General features: G+C 51.4%; 1 protein-coding gene across 3 annotated transcripts in view; it reads left to right on the top strand.

Moving 5' to 3' along the window:
• The window catches only part of ANO2 (anoctamin 2), a 350061-nt gene that overhangs the window by 278042 nt on the left and 48910 nt on the right, over positions 1-23109 (top strand). For all 3 annotated transcript variants that reach the window (XM_087855561.1, XM_087855560.1, XM_045781339.2), the window contains 2 exons: positions 4202-4397; positions 22149-22260. In XM_087855561.1, the coding sequence (XP_087711687.1) occupies positions 4202-4397; positions 22149-22260 (308 nt within the window). The remainder of the gene's footprint in view (positions 1-4201; positions 4398-22148; positions 22261-23109) is intronic.

The following is a 23109-nucleotide window of genomic DNA, read 5'->3' as shown; positions in this document are numbered from 1 at the left end:
GCCTCCACATCTCGTGAGATATAGAAGCCAGCATCTTCGTGCTACATCCTTGTCTGTACACCCTTGCACATCCTTGTCCTGCATCCTCCTCTCCACCCCCACTGCTCCCGTTCTTTCTCCCTTAGCCCCCCTCTGCCGAAAGCCCCTTCCCTCAGACTTCCCCCGTGACAGCCTTGATGAAATGTCACCTCCTCACCCGCGCCTTTCCTGACCACCCTTTTTTTTTTAAAGATTTTATTTATTTATCCGACAGAGATAGAGACAGCCAGCGAGAGAGGGAACACAAGCAGGGGGAGTGGGTGAGGAAGAAGCAGGCTCATAGTGGAGGAGCCTGACGTGGGGCTCGATCCCATAACGCCGGGATCACGCCCTGAGCCGAAGGCAGACGCTTAACCGCTCTGCCACCCAGGCGCCCCCTGACCACCCTATTTTAAACTGCAAGCTATCCCTATACTCCTGTTTCTCTTTGTTTCTATAGTATTTATCACACTAGATATACTATTTATTTGATGTGATTTCCTAGTTGGTTTTCTGTCTTTCCCCACTAGAAGATCAGTGGCGCAAGGGCAGGCGGTCCTGTGTGATTTGTTTGCTACTTTATCCCTGCCACTTAGCATGGTGACTGGCACATAGGAGGCACTCAAGACGTAGCTTATAAATGTCTGAATGAGAAGATAAGTTAATTAATCAGATTAATAAGTTGCCAGGGACAACTTATTATGTCAATGATAAAGTCGGTGTGTGTGTGTGGTTTAAAATTGAGCTACTAATTCCATGTCCTGCTCTAGACGGGTGCGCTCCCATTGGTTCAGTCCAGGTTGTTTCTGACCTGTCATTTCTGCTTGCTTTTTAAAAATTCTTTTCCCCAAGCCTTTCTCATAGGAAACCGACCCAAAATGACTTCCGTGGGATTTTCTCTAATCCCTCCGCTCTCCACTCAGAGCATATGAAGCACGTGAATTGAGCCTGTACTCTGTCCAGCTGCTACGAGGCTCATCCTTGTATATGTGCAATGATTTTTCCACTTTGATTCAGAATGCAAGACCTGGAGGGTGGGGACCAGGCTCGTTCTCCTTCCTGTCTCTCATAGTGTTAAATGGTCTCTGGACCCCACAGCCTGGCTTTTGTTACAGTTTGGCTATGTCCACAAGTGAAGCTACAGGATCAGAACACCAAAAGCAATGGGGAGCATGATGACGTTTCCATGTGCATGGGAGCTAGGTTCCTAGAGCTAGGGACCGGCAAATCTTTACCAAGCAGGTTTTATAGTAAGGTGCTGCTATGAAAATGGCACAAGGTGCTGAATGCAGTACAAGACCAGTCCCTGCTTTTGGCCTATTTGAGGGGAGACAGATCACAAACATGAAATATACCCAGCATATATTTGCTGAATTTAATAAGCAAAATCAGCATTGCGGCCAGAGTGGTGAAAACAGTGCTGGATTTAGTACTAGAGGACCTATGTTCTAATGTCAGGATGGGATTGTAGATGTGGGAGCCACACAGTAGGGTTCAGATCCTGGATGGTCAGTACATCACATCCACAAAAGACATATTTGATGCTATTGTTGTAAGGATTAGTGCTCGTGGGGATGGGCATTGAATAACAAAATCAAGAGAGCACAACTGGTTTAGTTCGTGATGATGTTACCACCGCTATCATCCCAGCTTTGCCAGGAACTGCCCAGACCTTGGACCCATCATATTGCTGCTTCTTGGGCCTCAGTTTCCTTATATATGAGATTAGAGGCTGGATGTGGACGTTCCCTGAATGCTGAAATCCTTTAACTCCTACCAGAATCCCAGAGACTAGGGTTGTAGTCTCGCCTTGTGACCTTGAGCAAATCACTTCTCTTTCCATGCCCATTTACTCATCTACAAAGTGGTCATGGGACGGGGCTGGTGTTCTTCAGGCTCTTCCAGCTTGAGAATTGTAATTCCTGAAGGGCTTGTGGGAATCCCTGAAGGACAGGGCAGAGCTTGGTTGCCATAGTGGCATGGGAAATCAGGGGCTGAGAAGTCAGGATGGCAGAGAACAGCAGCAGGGGGCTGGGGAGGGGAGGGCTGTGTTGTAGGTAGGGCCGAGGAGGAAGGGAGGGTGGGGAAAAGGGCTTTCCTAAGAGAGCAGTACCTCCAGAACTTGAAGGCGCATCTTGTTTAAGTGCAGATTCTGAGCCAGTGCTTGAGACCCTGCACGTTCCCCAAGCTCCCTGCTGATACAGCAGGTCCACAGAGTGCACTCTGGGTAGCAATGAAGAGTTTTCTTCCTTCCCCAGTTGAGCAGCTGGGCCTCTTAGAGAAGAATAGAAGCTGATCTCCTCCCCACTCATTCCTCCGTGCTCCACCCCCAAGACCCCAAAGCCAAGGATGTTTTTGCCATTGTTGTTTTCCCCCAGACCCACCCCCAAATGCGCACACACTCACTCTCTGATGCCCTGACCACCCCCCCAACCCCTGCCACCATCAATACCGCCATCACCGGCCTTCACTGCAAAAGTGATTTTGGGGGAAAAGAATCTCACACCACGTTTTCCAGGCCCTTACTGTCTGGCAGTGACAATCCCAGAGGAATGGGAAGTGAAAATGTCTACATTGTTGGAGAGCAGTGATGTCATGTCCAGGTTTTCCCACTTACAAGGTCGTCATTCCTCCATAGTCCTGGAGGCTGGGGCCTCTGCGGCTCCCACCCCCACCCCGTGTCAGAAGAGGGGCCTCCTACACAGTGTCCTTCCCATCTAACCTCTCCTCCACCCTGACACCCCCTCTACCCAGAGAACATCGCCATCCTGCCTGCCTTAGTGAGGCCTTCTTTTTCACACGGGGGCCCAGAGGGTAAACACTAATATTTTTACGGTGCACAGGGATAAACAGCCAAGGCTGCATCCCCAGACACCCCTAGAGGTATGATGACATTCATACCTAGATTCCTCTGCAACCCATTCCCCGTTTGCCCCCCAATGTCCTACACACTGCTTGCAAAGCATTGCCTGAGCCAGAACCCCCTCCCCTCCCCTCCTCTCCCCTCCCCTCCTCTCCTCTCCCCTCCTTTCCTCTCCCCTCCCCTCCCCTCCCCTCCTTCCTTTCCCCTCCTCCCCCTTCTTTCTAGGGAGGCCGCACATAGTCCAGGACAGTTTGTAGTTTCAGAGGGAACCTTTCTCCCCATGTTTCTGTGTAGCTCTCCACAGCCAGTGCCAGTCCCCCATCCCTGACCCCAGGGGAAATACTGCCTACATAGCCTCCTCTGCGGAAAGAATTCTAAGAAAGAAGACTTCGCTTGACTAAAACAAATCCGAATTTTTCTCTGAGCAGGTTATACACCTAGACGTTCCGTCTCCACCCTCTGCCCTCTCTGAGAGCTCACTCAGGGCACTTTCTTCTCCGAACATCCTTGCGCTTCACGGAAATGGCCCTTTCTGGGCTGCGATGGGAGAGGAAAGGGGCTGGTCTGGGAGAGGGGTTTATTATTCTTAGGTTCTAGAAGGAGGAAATGGGGTCCCTTAGAGGTCCAGTGGCTGGTAAACTTTCCTTTCAACCTAACAGCCAGAGATTTTGGCACCAAATGAGAAATCCGAGTCCTCCATTATAGTTGCCTGGTAGAGAAATCTTAGAGTGATATTTTGTTCACCCTGAGAACCGAGAGTCTACAAATCTCACTCCTCGTTCCTCTCTCTTGATTCTCCTTTGGGCAGCCTTCCTGCACCCAGATCCCGAAGCTCTAACTCACTGCTTCTCAGCTTAAGACACCTTCGGTGGCTCCGTTTCCCTTCACCGAGAGCCCAGTTTATGCCATTATTCCAGCTGGCCTCCTCTCTCCTGAGTACAGTCCCTTCATTGAGCACGTGATACCTTCTCTTGTGTTACTCACTGTGGCTTAGTAAGAGTTCAGCTTACGTCCATAGTCGATTGGAAGCCCCTAGTGAAGGAACTCACGTCACGTGTGCTGTACACACCTCAGTGTCCAGCGTTTTCATTCTTAGGGTTTTGTGTGTGTTGCCAACCATTTGGCATCTGATAAAAAAGGAAAGACGCTCTCTCATGGACAGTGCACCTGTCCTCAAGATTTGCATGCGAGTTTAGAGGGTGCGCACGAGTGGACTCCAGATCTGTAGTTCCTGATGTAGCGACTAGGACGGTTGGCTGAGCAGGTAGAGCTGCTCAATACTTGTCTGCTGAGCTCTGACTCTGCCTGTTTCCCAAACAGATTGCCCTGACCTTCTCCATTGTCTTTGGGGTCATCGTGTATCGCATCACAACCGCTGCAGCCCTGTCTCTCAACAAGTCCACGCGCTCCAATGTCCGGGTGACGGTGACGGCAACGGCAGTCATCATCAACCTCGTGGTCATCCTTATCCTGGATGAGATCTATGGCGCTGTGGCCGCGTGGCTCACCAAAATCGGTACGGTGTCACCAAATCATGTTTGCCCTAGGCCCCCTTGAACATGGTCAGTGCAACATGTGCAAGGTTTCTGGTGGTGGTGACCAAAAATGAGAACGAGGAACGGGGACAAAATGCTTTGTACAGTGGGTTTTAATTGGAGACATGAGGAAGTACGGTGGTTCTGTACTCGCAGGTCCTGCCAGAGGCCTCCCCTCAGGCAGAAATCTTCCCTAGAACATTCTCTATCAGTTGCCTTCCAGCCCAAGTTGATTAACTGCCTCACTGTCCCCTAAGAATCATCCATGGGGTCTCTTCCCTTTAGCCTCACCTAGAGGCAAGACAGGTTCAGCGCTTCCTGTTACAAATCTCAGCGTTTTAGCCCTCCTCACTTTCCCAGGGGTGTTTACAGAGTCGAGAAAGCTCTTGATACTTGAGCCCTGGGAGGGTCTTATCTATCCCCATATTGCCGAGGCCCCAGAAAATCCACACATTCCCCACGCACTGAGCAGACTTCAAAGAGGCATATCAGACTTCCCAAGCTTCAAGCCAGTGAGAAAAATGTGGTGGCCTCCGTATTCAGACGTGTCATTTGAGCCGCAACCTGCTGTTGCCTGAGCGCCACTTTTTGGCATTTGTGCTTATTACGAGGGGGAGGGCTGAGAGCTGAGACCCTTTCCTCATGGTACTTACCCTGGGTGGCCTGGATGCATGCACCTCTTTCCCTGGTTGAATCTGGGCACTAGGACTGTCAGCCTCTCACTAACCTCAGAAAAGTTGAATTAATGATATGATGTCTTTAATTCACTGACCAGTTAGAAGCTAGACACTTGATAGGATAACCCCGTCTTCAAGAGAGCCTTCCCTAGAGGATCAGAAAATTCCAGAGAGGTTTCACTAATTCTAGTCAAAGGGATTCTTTTGGTGCCTTTCCCTTGCCTGGGCTCCACTCACAATGGGCATTACTTTTATTTCTATGTGGCTATAGCCAAGGTACCATCTAGAGTGGAGGCTCTGCTCCCTTTAGGCGTGTGCATGTTTATAAATGTTATCTGTGTTCCTTAGTAAGTCTCTTGAGAAAAGTCAGTAGAGGATGTCGCTTCAGTGTGTTTAGTGGTCTCTGGGATTCTATGGAAACGCTTTGGGGGAGCCTCCAACACTCCTGGGGGCTCAGGGGAGGCTGGAGACAAGGGCATCAAGTTGGATTGCTCACAGATAAGTGGTATTCACACAGGCAGGTGCAGAGGGAGGAGGGAGTGAGCAGGAGGACAAGAGTTTCCCTGCAGAGGGAACAGAATGAGAGGGAGAGATCAGATCCCTCAGGGGCAGGAAAGGCACGTGGAAGGGTGCACATGGGCTGGGCTTGGACGATGAAGGGGAGAATTTTGGTGCCAGGGGAGGAGCCGAGAGCTCTGCCTATGGAAATAGGAAAACACGAAGTGCATCCGGGATGCGAGAGGAGCCCAGCGTGGCAGCTCCTTTTTGGGTCTGTGGCACGTCCAGGACACAGTGGAGGGGGCAGCTAGACCCAGAGCATTGACTGAGAGCTGAGTTTTCAGTGGAAGACCTTGGATACCAGGCTGAGAACTCTGCTTATTTTCATAGACGAGGAGAAAGCGTTGGCCGGAGCTCCAAGGGTCATCCAATAAAAAAGTACCCATCTTTCTGGCCTGATCACTGAACCAGCTGAGATGTCAGGCCAAGTCAGATGTAGGCAAAAGCCAAGATTTCACTTTTAAAGCTAAAAAAGGCTACGTGGGAGGAAGCAGCTTGGCAGGAGAGCCAGATAGGCTTCCTAATACCAGATGACAGACAGACTTCCCCGCCAGTGGCCGGCAGCAAAGGACAGGGAAGCCTGGCCAGTGTTAGGACTTGGTGGGTGGGCAGAAGAACACCTGTTCCCTGCAGGCCCTTGGTTCCCAGGAGGAAGGGCAGAGGAAGTGGGTAGACAAGGAATGCCAGTGTCACCTTCCAGACAGACCGGTGAGATAAGCTTCTGTCCCCCAGGAGGGGAAATGAGAGAGGTGGGGGAGATGAGGCAGGCATGACTACTAAGCCCTCTCCCTCCACATCGGGGAGACATCAGGAGTGGAAGGAAACGTTCCCCATCCCCCGCAAGGGTTCTGACCTCACACCACTAGGGAGTTTTTGAAGAGGGTGATGTGATTGGAGCTGTACGTTTGCAAAACTATCCTGGCAGGGACGTAGGATGCCCCGGAGAAGAGAGAGGTGGGAAGGCCTAATGCAAAGAAGATTATTGAGTGTGTGGGCAGGAAGGAAGGAAGAGAGGAGCAGGAAACCAGGGATGGTGCAGAAACGTCTCCCTGCCGCCCATCTGCATTGCTTTATGTCACTTGTCTTCCACGGCTTTAGAGAGTGGGAGGCCTAGAAGCTAGTGTGGCCCACAGTCCAAACCTCATTAACAAGTATTTAGTGAGCACCTCCCATGTACACGGCTGGGCAAATTCTCTTTGCATTGGGCCGGAAAACACTTTCCACACCATGAAGCTACATCCACTGTTTCAAATAGCACTCCCTCCCTCACCCAGAAAGTGTAGGCTCCTCCTGGCTGTGAAGCCAGGGGCCAGTAAGGAAGTCTGTGCCCTGGAAAGGAGATGAAATTCTAACAACCACAATTTGTGCTTTGTGACAGTGATACTCATAAAGCGGCTTGGAACTTGAAAGAATTCCATTATCCCTTTTCATCCTCACGAAAACTGTGGGTGGTCAGCAAGGGAAGTATTATATCCTCATTTTACGAAGGTTCACGCTCAGAATCTCCCTCTAAAATGCAAATACCTTTTGTGCGATGCTGACGTGAGTTTCTTACTGTCTGGATTGAAGTGGTGTATTGGGTCTCTGTGCAGGAACCCACGTGGGCCTCGTCCCCAGATTGCTGCTCTTGTCGGCCTTACACTGGGTGTTCCCAGAGGGCTCGGAGAGGTGTTTTTGTATAGTGGAAGAGCCACTGAATTCAGGAGCCCGGTGGAAGGAAACTTTGAGCTCTGGGCCTGGCTCCTTCTCCCTCCTATCCCCGGATGTGTGGCATTGGGCAAACAGGGAGCTTTTCTGGAATGAAAATTATTGATCCTTCCTTCATCATTTTCCTCCTTCCCGTCCACAGATTGTCACCTCTGTGTGGGCTGTTGTCATAGCCTAAGGACTTTCTCTGGGCCTCTAGCTTGGAAATCCCACCCAGTCAGTCTTTCTCAAACTTTCTTCCTGGCCTGCGGGAGGGGAGCACCCCTCCCATTAGCTCCCATAGAGCGTTTCCTTTTGGTCTTGGGTCAAATATAAACTAGCATTTGAGGCTCTCAGGCACTTTCTTCCCAGTGTCCTCCTGCACCCTGGTGACCCACTCCACTCACGGTCACCCCAGATGACTGTGTGTTCCCACTGCTGGGCTGTGCTTAGGCTGCTGCAAGCACTCTAACAGCCCTCAGTGACCCTCCTTTTAAAGGACCTTGAGAGGCCTGTCTCCCCCATCCTTTTCTGGACACTCAGCCCTCGGGAAGTTTCTTCCCACCCAATTCTGAACTCCTCGGGTGCAGATCACGTGTTCACTCGTTCACCCCCTGGAGGATTGCCTACGTTGTGCCAGGCGCAATTCTGGGAATGCAGCTGCAGACAAGGAAGACATGGTCCCTGCTCTCACTGTGCTTACGCTGTAGTGGGGGAAAGATAGATAGTGAGCGGGAACATGTCAGTGAGGGTGAGAAAGCAAAACGGTCCTGGGACCGTGGTTTGGGGTTGTGCCCTCCGGTCAGGTGGTCGGGAAAGGCCTGTCGAGGTGGTAACATGGTGGCTGAGACCGGGGCGACAGGAAGGCACCAGTGCACAGAGACCTGGAGGGAGGGCTCTAGGAAGAGGGGACACCACACCATAGATGGGTGGCCCATAAACCAGCAGGTGTGAGTAAGTTGGGGCACCTTATCTGCTCACTGTCTTCTCTCATCGCTGGACTTGTCTGTGCGTTTACTAGTCTTGGAATAGAGGAGGCTCTGCCAGGGTAAAAAATTAATCTTAAAATAAATCAGGTACATAATGTGAAGTTGTTTATCTGTCCTCACTCATGCTCCATGTCCAGGGTGGCAGGGCAGGGGGGCTCGGGCTCTCACAGCCACTCAAGGACCAGGACCGATGGAGGCCACGTGGATGCCACGTCGGCTGTGAGATGTTCCAGTCCAGGAGCGCCGTCCCTCACTTCTGCTCACAGCACGCTGGCTGGAAGCAGCCTAACTGTGAAGCGACAGGAAAATGTGTAGACGTGCGTGCACATTCCCTGGGCAGGAAAGTTCTCTCTTGCTGGCTCCAGCCAGGCCACAGAGCCCTAGAGGACAGCTACTCACTCTTACATTTCTTTGCATCCCCGACGTGGGGCCTGCCTCACAGATCTTAGCACAACTTTGTCGACTTAGTTATGGACTAAATCCATCTCTGTCTTCGTTTGTGCATTCAAAAATTTGTTTTCAGGGAATGCCCATAGGCTAGGCATCCTGCATTTATGCGATCGTTATTTCCTATTTACTAAAGGATTTGAGGAAATTTAGAGATGAAGACGGTAAATGTGAAGTTGTCTTGATGGGACGGTGACAGAAAGACGCAACAAAGGCATCAGAAGAATTGACACATCCTTAATGGCCGAGGGTGTGTGCGACCCCACCGACGGAGGTGGCCGTGCTCAGCGGGGGTGCCCATTGCACCTGCAGGCAGAGGTGTGGCTGTGCAGTCCCCAGGCCTCCCTGGGGACAGAAAGCTGTGAATAATGCCACCTAACGGAACGAGGATTCTGCCAGGCTTAGGGGCTTCCTTTGCCATTCTCACGCTGGCTTTAATACCCGTCTGGCTTCTTGCCTCAGATCTCCTGATTGATGAGGAGGCTGTGATGGCCGCCTTGCTCACCAGGTGCAAACAGCTGGTGTAAACAACCCCAACAAGTTCCCAAATGTTTCCTGCAAGGCTGGGTGGTGAAGACCAATTTCTTGGGAGCATCCCCCAACAGGCCCAGACACCAGGCCTATCTGAGGTCCATTCTTGCTACAAATATTTATGACCAAAAAACTAGAATTTGCCAAGAGTTGGCTTTGCCGTGGTAGATAACAGCAGTAATTGTCTCCCTGGCTGCCATATAACAATGATCATGGGCTGGTGCCTACGCAGCCCTGGCGGGGCAGGGATGGAGCTCGAACCTGCGGTGGAGGGATGGGGTCGTTGGGGAAAAGTGGATGAAACTTGGGCCCTTGGCAGCCAACGCCCCCTATTGTAAGATGTGTAGCCTGGTTCAGCATTATCAGTGATTAGTTTGGGAGGATCCCAGTGAATGGATGGGACTGGATGGTGCCCACTGATCTGTTCATTCTTGAAGGGGTCCCAGGTGGTGGTTCTAGGAAAGGGTCTGGCTCCTGGTATGGGAAACAAACAAGAGCTGGCCAGGACATCAGGACCTCAGATTCCCAGGCCAATCAGACAGGGCTCAGATGTCCTGGGAGGCCAGGGGATGAGGCAAGGTGACAAGGGTCACCAAGTAGATGAGCTCGAGGCATGTTTCAGTCCTAGTCTGTTCAGCTGCCATCCCAGAATCCCACAGAGTGGCTATAAACAGAGGAAATGTGTTTCTCCTACTCTGGAGGCTGGAAGTCTGAGATCAGATGCCAGCAGGGCTAGGGAAGGGGCCTTTCCCCGGCCACAGACTTCTGGCTTTGACCTCACATGGCAGAGCGAGCGGGGGCCTCTCTGGAGCCTCTTTTACAAGGGCACTCCACCCTCATGGCCGCAGCCCCTTCCAAAGGCGCCACCTCCTAATACCGTCACATCGGGGATTAGGTTTTCAGCCTATGAATTTGGGGGGCACACAAACACACAGACAATAGCAGCTTCCTCCTTGGGACACAGGGCGATACCATGCCTTTGAGGCAGCAAGCTTCTGAGCCCACAGAGAGGGAGCAGAATGTCTCCTGCTCCTGAAAACTGTAGGGTCTTATCCTGACTGATAGAGGCCTAGGTCAGGCATGGCCTAGAAGGGGAGCCTATCTGCACTCTAGTTGGGGGGAAATCTTCTAGTTGGAGGCAGAGTGGGGGAGGCAGGGCTCACAGCAGGCTCCTAGACTGAATAATCATGATGCCTGCAGCTTGTTTTTACCAGGATCAGCCTCGCTGTCTAGCTCTGCCGCCTCTACCTCCTCTTCCTCTCCCTTCCAGAACTGTGCACAGTGCTGGTTGCGTGTGGGCCTGGGCAGTTCACCCTTCACTCTCCCAGTGGCAGGGCTGGGCTTCTTGTAGGTACTCAAAGAATGGTGACTGTGTCAAGTCAGAGTCTCCAATTCTCGTGAAGATGGCCCTGTTTGTGAGTTGTTTAAATATTGCGAAGGTCCTGCAGTGTTGCCGCCCTGGGGCCACTGAGGTGGGGCCAGGACGTGAACAAAAGGAGGGGTGGGGTAAAGGACCTGGTTTTAATGGAGTGCCCACCACCATGTACCGGGCACTGGTGGGCATTGTACACACATTATGCCATGGAATCTTCACCATAGGGCCAGGAATTGGTCATCGCTTCTATTTCACTTCTGGGAAGCCTGAGGAGGGTTAGGAATTGACCGTGAGCACATGGTTAGTGGTGGTGGTGGTGTGTGTGTGTGTGTGTGTGTGTGTGTGTGTGTGCACTGCACGCCGAACACTGCTCTAAGCACTTCCGGTTTATCGGTATATTTAATCCTCAAAAGAGCCCCCAGGGCGTTGGGGGTCTTAACATGCCCATTTTAGAGTCAGAAGACTGAGCCACAGACGAATAACAGGCCCGAGGTCATGGGGCTGGTAGGGGGTGAGTCAGGCCTCTGCTGAGACCATGACACTCTCCTGTCTGGTAATATGTAGCTGTCCTTGTCAGGAAGTTTTAGAGGTGTTGAGAAAGCTAAAGAAAATACCACGAGAGGCTCCAGGAGGTTTACGAGGCAATGCTTCCACCCAAGTGAGTGGCAGGTGGCAGGGGTCTCAGGAGGGACAGGGAGACTCAGAGGGAGCTCTGCATGCAGTGTCACCTGCCTCCTAGGCCCACGCACATGAGGACACCTGCATAGGTTCCCAGGCTCAGGTGTCTCGTGTGCTTTATTAAATTAAAAAAAATTTTTTTTTCAAAAATTGAAATGCCTCAGTCTAAAATTTTGTATCCAGTTCTAAGCTATCCCCAGGGAAAGCCAGTCTATTACAACTAAGGAGAAAAGAGGGAGGGAAAAAAGGGAGAGGAAGCTCAGTACCAAAGGCTGCCAGGACATCAGAAATTCTTTAAAGAAGAACATTTTGGACATACCCGGATGGATCTAATTTTCCCTCAAATGTGGACAACGTGCGTTTTCAGAGTCAGAGGAAATCACTGCTTTGTTGGCTCCGAGTACTGGGACAAGGGAGGTCGGCTTCACTGCAGCCTCGGCCTGCCTGGGAACGTGCTTTCACAGCAGGGATACGTGTGGACGCGTGTAGATGCGTGTGGGCCAGGACGCGTGCCTTCCCGGGGTGGGGGTGGGGCGGGGGGAGACTGTAGTGCCGGTAATTTGAAATCTGGCCTGAGAGTCAGGTCTGCGGGGCTGTGTTCGTGCTCTGCCCCCAGCTCCTGACTCTCTGGGTGGCCTCAGGAAGAGCCTCCTGCCTGCCCGGCTGTGAGGCCACGGGAAGGGTGTGGCACAAGGGGGTCCTGCCATTGTCTGGGGGCCCCCTCAGTGCTGTGGGCGTGAAGTCTTGTGAATGTTGTCTGGGAGGGACAAGGACCATGGGAGGCTGCCGCTAATGATAAAAGAGACCCGATCATGGTTACAGCCCAAGTTCGTGGCACCATTCATTCCAGTTATAGGAAACTATTAGTGGTAACATGCTACCTATAGTAGTTTAATACAACTGGCAAGAATTCCTTCCCAAACTTGAGCTGTAGCTAGGAACATGTCTCTTTCATGTTTCCGGTTAATCACGGAAGCACTCCTCTCTCCTGTTAGCAGGAAGTCCAGTATATTCCTCTCCTTGGAGGTTTCTGAGAACCCTGACTCAAGACTTAAACCGTTAGAAGAGAAAGGAGTATGATGGGCATGGTCGGTTTGCTGTGGTTTCTCTCCAGACCCCTTCCCCCTGCTTCTTTGCCATGTCCTGCGCCCCCAGGCCCAGCAGCTGGTATCACAGGGGCTCCCCGACTCTGACTTCCAGTTGGGTTCAGCAGACAGGAAGCCGTGGGAGAGCAGGAGGAAGCTCAGCGGGCAGGAGAGGGAGTTGGGGCTGGTTCCGCACTGCTTCTCCCCCATCTCTGGCAGAGCTGCCTCCTTTCCTAACCACGGCTTCTACGGGATGAGTCGTCATTCATGGTCCTTCTTGGGCTCCAGGGACACCACTTCTTCTTCTCACCCCTTTGCTGCTCTAAGTAGAACCTTCCTTAGATGAACTTCCTTTGAACCACCTGAGGTGAATTCTGTTTCCTGCTGGGATCTTGAGTAGTAGAGGCGGTCGGGCCAACATCCTTGTTTAAACAGGGAAGTCCCTGCAGTATGGCAGCCTCCGCTCTTTCGGGTCTCACTGCTACACACCATTGCTGTTGGACACCGGCCCTGTCCCACCTGACGGAAGTGGCTGGGCCCTTGCGGAGAGGCTCCTTCTGTACTGCGGGTCCCGGACAGCCCATGCTCCCCAGGCAAGATGATCTTCCCCTCCAGAGTAGGCTCAGTGGAGGGGCTGTTGCCGTCATGGTCCCCTGCTTTCACCTCCACCCCCACCTCCAGGATGCCCTCCGTCCCACAGACCCAGGACCGAGGCCTCTCTTTTCCCCCGGGAAGTCCACCCGAGGAGCATACAACTTCTCCTCTTAAACTTGCACAGCCCAGTAATCTGATGCTACCCCTCTTCATCCCCCTCAGAGAGAGGTTACCCTCAGCACCTCCGGGGGCCCTCACCAGCCCAAGCGATGCCCACCCCGACCTTCTAGGAGGACTCCGTCAGAGAGTTTTAGGTAACGTGCTGGCACCTGTCTCACTAAAGAGGAGACAGATGTGCAGATTACACGCCCACTACAGTGCTCTGCTACACTCCTCAAGCAGACGTTTGAGCCCTTCCCCTCTGCTTGGTGCTCTCCACGCTTGATTTCCCTCAGTGTTTCCAAGAGATGTTAGGACAGTGAGGCTCGGCAAAGGAAATCACTGGGACCGAGAAGTCCTTCCAGCCCAAGGTCTTGGTCTGCTCTTCTGTTACAGCCTTGCGACTTGTGTCACAGAACGCAGAAGACCAGACGCGGGAAGCACTTGGGGCATCACCCGGTGCACCGTCCACATGAGGCCGCGACCGGCTCGAGGCTCTGGTTCCTCGAAGCTGGAACCTGTCTGGGCGCTTAGGAGGATGGTTTGAAGTTGGTGCTGTGCTCCTCCCCGATGGGGGCATGGCCCCGGGCGGACAAAAGCGCGGAGGTCCAAGGACGCCGTGTGTCCAACTTTGAACTCTTAATTTTTCCTCCAAACCTGTTACTTCTCACCCATTTATTTTCCGTCTCAGGAACCGGAACCACCAACCACGCTCATACCCAAACTCGGGTGTCGTCCTGGACCCCCCTCGCTCTCTCTTTTTTTTCCACACCTAGATTCCAGTCTGTTAAGTATAGCCCAGTCCACCTTCAAACATACCCCAGATCTGACCACTGTTCACAGTTTCCATCGTAATACTGGTCATCTCTTGCCTGGACTCCTCATTGGTCTCTCTGGTTCTGTGACTGCCCCCCCTCCACACACACACACACACACACACACACACACACACACACACACACACACACATCCACAGCTCATTTTCTGTGATCCTTTAAAAATCTAATCTTGCTCTATCCCTTCCCTCTACAGAACCCCAAGGCGACTTCCCATTGTGCTTCCAGTGAGGTCTAGAGTCCTTCCTGTGGCCTGTGGAGGCCCACTGACCCGCCCCTGCTTCCCCTCCAGCTCTACTGCCTAATAAATGCTTTCTCCTTGCTCAGAATGCTCCAGTCCCTGGGGCCTTTCCGTTCCTGTCTGTCGAGCTCTCCCGTCCACAGCCCTCCCCTGAGGCTGCCACCCCGGCTCCTCCCCAGCCCCTCTGCACTGGCTCCACAGTATCCCTGGGGCCTCAGCAGAGAGGTCAGCTCCCCAGAGGCCTTTCTTGACCACTCTGACTCAAACAGCTTTCCTGCCCCCCTTTTCTTCTCCTCATCTCACTGCCTTTTATCCTCCTTGCTCTCCAGAATGGTATGTTTTTCTGCGCCCCTCTTCTAGACTGTAAGCTCCACACGGCCGGGAGCATATTGTTCTGGCCACCACCATATGCCTGGCACGTAATAGCCCCTTGAGAAATATTTGTTGAACAAAAAAAAGGATGAAAAAGATAGAACATTCCCTCTGAGCTGCCTTCCCTGGGAAGACGAGGAGATGGGCTAAGGTGGCATGACTCTCTTCCCACTCACTGGGCTTGGTTTCCAGACCAGTGTGTTTGTGAGATGACCCTCAGGAGTGTCTGTGGTCACAAACCAGGCACACCTACCTACCTGTTCTCTCCCTGCTTCTCTCATTGCCACGGGGAGACAGTCCTAGTAGCGCCACTGTATCAGTCAGATGGGAAATCCGTGTCAAGTGCCTATACAGTGCCTGGCACACAGTGGCCCGTAATGGGATCAATCAGTCTCTCCCCTCTCTCTCTTCTCCCCCTTCCCAGGTGCTCCCTGCCTACTTAGTCTCCTTCTTTCTTAAAATGAGGTGCCTTGTGGTGCTGTCACCTTGGGCAAGGCTGCTAGACACACAGTAGTTCTCCCGTCCCTTCGGGAGCCAGAGTCATCTTCCTGACTCTAAGGGAGGTGTCCCTTACACAAAGATCCTCTCTAGGGCTGCAGGAGTATCTAGGGAGCACCTATCCCGAATCTCCAGTGCTGGGGCTCTCCGCTCCCTGAGGCAGTGCATGGGCTGCTTAATTACCTAGTTGGCTGGCTTTTCCTGCAGTGATCCCCTCCCCGTGGCCCAAACATGGCAACAGCATCACACAGGAGGCTGAGACACACCTACCCCCACCCCCACAAACACACGCGCGCGCGCGCACACACACACACACACACACACACACACACACACAAAGGGAAGGCTAGGTGGTAGGGCTGTCAGAAAACATTGCTATTTGCAAAAGCTTGATCTGCCCTGAGGGAGAGGCAGGGAGAGGAGCGGACACCTTAGCCTTCTGACTCAGCCCCAGAGCCTCAGGCTGGGGCTGGTACTACTTGAAATACACACTCGGACATCTCCTGCTCCCTGCATCTGTGCTGGCCAGGCTGTTGTGGGCTCCAGGGGTACTGAGCTGCTTTTCGAAAATTTAGATCCCGCAGCTGGCATCCTCTTGCGGGCCATGATGTTTCCATATGATTAGGATGGAGCTTTGGGTACTTTGAATTCTGAGCTGCCCCCTGGGACTAACTTGGGCTTTCCTACTAATTATTTTCCAAGGCAGTTTACAGCTGGATCATTTGTACTCATATTTTTTCATGACACAAGGCCCCAGAGGTTTAACACTTAAGAGAAAAGGGGCTGGGCCATGGCTCGGCCCAGGAATTCAATCCGATGGCCCTTGTGGTCCTGGATAGAGTCTGCCCTCTGTTGGGAAGCTGCCTCAGCAGGTCCGGAGCAGGCGAAACCCTCAGAAAGCCTCTGATCAATGCGGGGTGACTTTCTGGGGGACATGGGATTTCAGGAGCGAATAAGGGTGGAGAGGGGTTGCCTTCTACCTGTTCACGCGCGCTCCATGTGGACTCCCTCCCGGTCTACCCCCGTAGCGGTCACAGTGCGAAGGCACCGTGTTTGGAGTTTTCTGAAGCACAAGGCTCTGGGCCGTTTTCTCATGGGCTCGGCTTCAGGCCACTCCAGAGGTCTGTATCTTCCTAAGGGACCCTGCCAGTGGCCTGAACTATAGATTGTTCTTCTTGGCCCGAAGACATCACCCCATCCCAAGTGGACTCTGGGAGAACTTGCCCTACTTCTTGAGTCATGTAGCCTCTGTCATAGACAGATGAGGCTTCCCGTGCTGGCTGCGGAGCGAGATCCAGCAGTCCAACCGGAGCTTCGGGGCTTTGATACTCCCTACCCGTACCCCAGTTATCTGCGTTGCTGTTCCCTGCAGGCTTCCTTCCCCAGAAGGCTCAGCTCAGCGCAGACCATGGCTTTAGAGCTTCTCTGAGGTGGGGGCATCCAGCTGATTTAGTGGCCTATCAAGTGGATTTGGATTGTTTATTGGAAGTGCCCATTATTTATGATGGCTTATGGCCCTAAGAGCACAGGCAAAGGCTGTTTTTAGAACTAAAATGAATAAATAATAACTAGGCCCATGATTTATCAGCATGGAGGAAGGGAGCCACTCATTTCCAGTTGGAGCAAAGCATCCTGACAGGATTGGATTCTCTTTCCCAAGAACTTGGAGGAAATTGCTACAGGGATTGGGAGATCTGAGCACAAAGAGTTCAAAGGAGATTATAAAAGAAAATCAAAGACACGTGCCTCTCTGTACCTCATCCTTAATCCCTTTCTAGCCACATTTACAAGACAACTTTTCCAAATTTTCAGCTCCTTAGACCTGATTACTTATTTTTGGGTGACGTAAGTTTTAATTTTCTTATCCCCCAAATATTTTAAAATGAGACAAGAAGTGGTTGTTACTATTGAATTGGCTGCCTCGGGTACACTAGGCAAAGGCTCAAAATCCCCCTGAAAACCTTTTCCTTCCTTCCTTCCTTCCTTCCTTCCTTCCTTCCTTCCTTCCCTACTTTCCTTTCTCCCTCTCTTCCCTCCCTCCCTACTTTTCTCTCTCCCTCTCCTTCCCTCCCTCCTTCCTTCCTTCCTTCCTTTCCCTTCCTTCCTTTCCTTTCCTTTCCTTTCCTTTCCTTTCCTTTCCTTTCCTTTCCTTTCTCCCTCTCTTCCCTCCCTCCCTACTTTTCTCTCTCCCTCTCCTTCCCTCCCTCCCTCCTTCCCCCTTCCTTCCTCCCTTCCTTCCTTTCCTTCCTTCTGTTCCCTCCCTCCCTCCTTCTTTCCTCTTTCCCTTCCTTTCCTTCCTTCCTCCTTTCCCTCCTTCCTCCCTCTCCTTCCTTTCTCCCTTCTTCCCTTCTCTTCCCTTCCCTTTCTTCCTTCCTCCTTTCCTCCCTCCTTCTTCTTTCCCTCTCCCCCTCCTCCTTCCCTCCCTCCTTCTTTCTTTCCTTCTTTTTGTCCTTCCGCTCTTTTTCCTCCTTCCTTCTTTCCCTTCTCCTCCTTCCTTCTCTCTGTCTCTGTCCCCACTATCTCTCCTCTGTAACCCAGGCACAACAGGGCACATGGGCAGTCTCTGTTCCTGGCCCTGTGCCCATCTTGACATGGGACTCAGTCCTTTGGCATATCCCTCCCCTAAGAACTAATCCAGGATTCTTTGAACACTGGTGAGGAAAGCAGGTTTGAATGCATCCTTATGGAAGTTTCTGTGGAGAGGCTCATAAGGGCTCCCACTGCAAATGACAGGAAGTTAAGGAAGATTTCTGCTGGGTGCCTCTGCCCCTCCCCCATCACTCATATTTTCTTCTTGGCAGTGGCTCTGCCTCACCTCCTGTCCCTCTCTGCCCCGCCCATGGCAGGGGCTGGAGCCTGTCTGGGTCCTGCATCTAACTGCAACACTCCCATCTCTTATCTCGTGGATAAGGCAGGGAAATTTAAATTAATTAAATGAAATTGAAATTGAAATGAGGGGGATTTTAACTCTCTTTTGGCTGTTGCCTACTTGTGACTGCATACCCACAGGCAATGGTCCTTCCTTGGAATGTGACAGGGAATTTTTAGTAAATGATAAATATTTTTTTACTATTCCAAATCATATTTTTTTCATGTCATTCATTCATTCCTTCACTCATTCATTCAACAAATACACTTAGTTGGGTACATCTAGTGCCCACTGAGGCCCAGCAGAAGGTGGGTCTGACTGTGCTTGCTGGGGAAAAGCCATCCACACTGTGCGTGGCAGGGCCGGGTGGCGTGAGGCTGGGAAAAGCCAGCGTTAACAGCCACGTGGGGGTTCAGAATGAGGAGATCTCAAAATGGAAAGTGACCTTAGAAATGGATGGCAGGCATTTCCTGGGCCTCAGAATTATTTCCTTTCGTCAAGAAAAATAGGAATCAGACTGAAGAAGGGGATAAGAAGGGGATGTGGATCTTGATCCCAGGGAAGACTTGAGAAGTGTCAAACAGGGACACACCAGCCTCTTTGTCTGCAGACTTGCTGGGTAGCAGGGAGGGGAAAAGCCCCGTTACAGGTGAAATACCTGGGGGGCTTTGCTAGTGTCCATAAACAAAAGAAGAAGTCGCAGTGTTCGTTGTGAGTGGCACGTACAAAGCATCATCCAGATGCTTGCTGGGCAAGGCAGTGTGGGATTGGCTGGACTTCTAGCCCACGGGGCTGGGCCCGTGGCCCTCCAGGCGTGGCAGGAAGGAGAAAACCACAAAGCCGACTGCCAGCTGACGGATGTCGCAGTAGACTTTTCCAGCTTTGTCTCCTATAAAATTACGGCAATGTCTCCAGATTCCCTAGCAGACAATGTTTATTTCCAAAGGTGTCTGGAGGGCATCAGGAAGCGTGGGCTGGAAGTTCTGTGGAGGTGATTAGACCGTTCCAGCTACGTGCCAACAGGGGCACTTACTAGCTGTCCTCCCCACTGATTGGTAGAAAGTGCTCACTGATCAACATGGAAATAATGCCCAGAACCTTAGGGGCTAGAGATGTGCATAAACACTTGGCCACAGCTGGCCTGACTGTGCTGCAGAAAACAGGGCTGCCAGCTTGGAGGAGGTGATGGTGTTGCAGAGCACTGTTTAGGACACCAGGAGCTATCATTTATTGAGATCCAACACTTGCCATGCACTTGGCTGAGGGCTTTAGAAGCATCCTCTCCTGTCTTCAACAACCCTGTGAGGGAGATGTCGGTAGCCTTTCTCTATAAGTTCAGTCCTCTGACTACGCTCTGCATTTGAAGTCAGGTGTGTCTGATGTGAAAATCTGGCCCTACAGACATCTCTGGAGCAAAGCAAGCACATAGTCAGTCCCCCTAGCATACAGCTGAGCCCAGAAGAGCATGACTGGGTGCTCTGTAGGTTCAGCATGGCCTGCCAGGGCCTTGAGGATGGTTCAAGAGCATAAGCAAACTAAAGTAGGCTTCAGGATGGTGGGGCTGTTGGAGAATGAACCAGTTTTCAGTGTTGCTGGCTGCCCAGAGGTGATGCCATGTTTCTTAGAGTTCATGGGGGCTAGGACTCGACTAGATGATGAGTAGCTCTCATTTCCCCAGTACTTAGGGAGAAGTCGAGGCCAGGATTGCAACTGTGATAGTAGCACTATGGTGTCTCTAAGCTTTCCGGTTCTCAAGGGGGCTGACATTTGCCTATGACAGTCTCCTCAGTAGGTCTCTGCTCATACTTGGACCACCACTGATGCTCCTGGGCGTCATCTCTTATACTCAGGACTGTGTTCTAAGATTGCAAATGAGTGAGAGGCTCACTGTGCTGTGTGGGAAAACAAGTCATGGAAATACAGCATTCTTCTCCCTAAGATCCCCTTCCACCGTGACGAGAGGGGGGAGGTTTCCTTGCCACTCATAGATTAAATCTTGAAAAGACCTGGCATTTTTCAAAAGGCTTTCCCAGAGACCTTGGTAGATGAAACTCCTTGTAGGAAGTGTGGAGTCGTCATTCATCCTGGCAGCACGCAGCTGGTGCTCAATGAATGTGACCAAATATTTCTTAGGTACATATCATGTAGGCTGGGGGTGGAGGGTAAGGAGGTGAAAGAGGAGGTGTGATGGAAACAGCAGTCAAAAGTCCTGATTTCACCGATTTCACCGTGTGATGGAGTAAATATTGTCTTTGGAGACAGGTGGATCTGGGTAACTCTTATGTAACCCAAACCTACGGCCTGTGTGATCTAGAACAAGGCTCTCCCCTTTCTGCACCTCGACTGCCTTTCTTGTGCTGCCCCCCTCACGTAGGTAGGGAGGGAAGAAATGAGATAGCAGGTGTGTGCGCCTGGGTGCGATGCCCCCGTGGAGCAGTGTGGAACAGACACTCCCGTACAGCACACATATTGCTTTGGCTTCCCTGGAGGTCCCCGCAGCTCTCTGCCTGCGAGCGTTCTCTGGTTGCAAGCATGCTCAGCCCACGTGCAGGACAAGGCGGAAGTGCTAGGAAGTCAAGTCCAGTGGTACCCTTCACCCAGTGAGGGACTCCACGTGCTCCTCAGCGTAATAATTATGAGGGGTGTTTCACAGTCTCTTAGAAGATCCCAGGGGGACTAAGCCCCAGTCGCCTGCGGCGTTAAATTCTTCACGAACACATCCATGCTGCCTTCCCTCCGCTCTCTGTCTCACAACCCCACTCCCTACCAGGCTTTCTGGGAGCACTTCCCAAATAAACTATTTACTCCCAAACCACTTACTTCTTGACATAGCAGGTAACCCCAACTAAGACAGAAGATCAATGAAAGCTCCTATTGTGATTTTTCAGAGGGCATGGATGTAGGTAATTAATACAGAAAAATATAAAATATATAGATGAAAAAGAGATTACTACCATCTGAAGTCACCACCAGGGAAGGCTTCAGGATGGCCATTACAGGCAACATTTGATCTGATTGCTAAAGGATGTGAAGGATTTGTACATCAGGGGATGGGCCCGGGAAGGGAATATCAGGAGGGGAATTAGAGTTTTGCATCCACTTTTCCGAAGATTCCTAATAAAGCTATGTGTGAGTCAGTGGGCAGACAAGTCAGATGGGTCCGTGCGTCAACCTCATCTGGACACAGAACCTTCTGGATGGCACGGTCCTGGTACTTTGGCCCTGCGCTCGACACACTTTCAGGCAATACTTATCAGTGCACATGATGCAGGGCTAGTGCTTTCTTTCTGCCCCTGAAGTGTGGCCCTGTAACCTCCTATCTTTGCCAAGCTGTTTGTCACAATCTGTGAATCCCCAGCAAACACTCTGGCCCGTTGTCCACCGGAATATCCCATGGGTCTCGAGTCTCCTGAGGGCATCAGTGAGGTTTCTGCCCAGTGTTTCCTAGGGTCCTTGGGAGATTATGCACTGACTCCTCTGCTTGAACCTCATAGGACTCGCTGGGGCTGTGACCCCCAAGTTTGAGACATTAGGCTTGTCTTTGTTTCACTTATCTGTTGATCCTTCATCATTTGAGTGAGTGAATTCAAGTGTCCCAATCTATCCAGAGAGCATACAGATGCAGGCTTTCCTGCTGGAAATGAAGGAGGCGAGAAAGAGAAAAATGTCATGGTGCCCAAGATAAGTCTTTGCTGCCTGTTGACTGTAGTTCCTTGGTTAACAAGGCTTTTTCATCAGAGACTTTGGTTCAAATAAAATCTTACAGAAGTGGCGATCACACAGTTAAAAGCTGAGTTCCCCTTGATGAGGTGAGGGTGGTTGGAGGAAGTCCTGCCTGCTCAGATCCCCCTTACAGGAGCAATGCGTGAAACCACTGCTGGAGTGGATAAGAGGAGGGAAGTGGAGGAAGAAAGGTGATGATTATATGTACCCTTCGCCTCCTGTAGCTTCATAGTACCTGGCAATCCATTTGGGACTTCCCAGATGAATTCAATTCTAATGTGCCAATGACAGATCTCTTGGTTTCTACTCTGAAGGAATGGGAGCTGAGAGACAATGGTTCGTGTAGTCGGGATTAAAACTCTGAGGAGGTGAAAAATCTGTCTCAGTCTTACCAGCTTTGCTCTTACCTTTCAGAGGTTCCAAAAACAGAACAGACTTTTGAAGAACGCCTGATACTCAAAGCTTTCTTGCTAAAGTTTGTCAATGCCTACTCTCCCATCTTCTACGTAGCCTTTTTCAAAGGGAGGTGAGTATAATGGTGTCACACATGGAACGGCAACTTGTCCCTAAGACTGGGTCCCCCACTAGAGTCAGCTTGTCCCCACTGTCAATTCACACCCTCTTCCATCCCCACAACACTGTTTGTGAAGCAGTGGCATTAACATTATAGCATTTTGGATTAGAATCTTCAGATTCGGATAACCAGGGAAACTACAGGGATTTGACCCTGGGCCCCAAAGGGTGAGTCTTAGAATAATTTGGGCCTCCCAACTCTGAGAATGAGATAGGAGGGAATTTCAGGTCTAGCGAGTGGCTTGTAGGTCTTGCAATGCAATTCTGGCACTAGCTACCCTGAGTTAGTGCAGACTTCGCAGATTAAGGGCACAGTCTCCCATGAGACTGCCCTCACTCCAGACACTAGCTGCAGGCTCTGGTGTTCCTATGCCACTCATGATTCAGACCAACTGGCTATGACCACTAACTCCTCAGGTTTGCTAATTCTCTAGAATGACTCACAGAACTCAGGAATAGTCTATACTTAAAATTACGGTTTTATTATAGAAAGGGGGGGCGTACAAATCCAAACCAGCAAAAGAGAGAGGCACATAGGGTGAGGTTTAGGAGGGTCCTAAACAGAAGCTTCCAGGTCCTCAGGATGCATTAATTTCCTGGCACATTGATGTGTCCCACCACGAAGGAAGCTCATCTAAGCCTCCATGTCCGTGTCCAGAATTTGTAAGGTTGCAGTACGTAGGTGTGATTGGTTGAATCATTCACCATGTGACTGAGCTCAGCCTCCACCCCCCCACCCCCCCCCCCCCGAGGTCAGGCTGCTATTCCCTGGATCAAAGCCCAACCCTCTAACCACACAGTT

This window comes from Ursus americanus, chromosome 25 (assembly GCF_024610735.1).
Source record: "Ursus americanus isolate L20-20 chromosome 25, mUrsAme1.1.p, whole genome shotgun sequence".
NCBI lineage: Eukaryota > Metazoa > Chordata > Mammalia > Carnivora > Ursidae > Ursus > Ursus americanus.
This window is presented reverse-complemented; position numbering and strand designations above follow the sequence as displayed.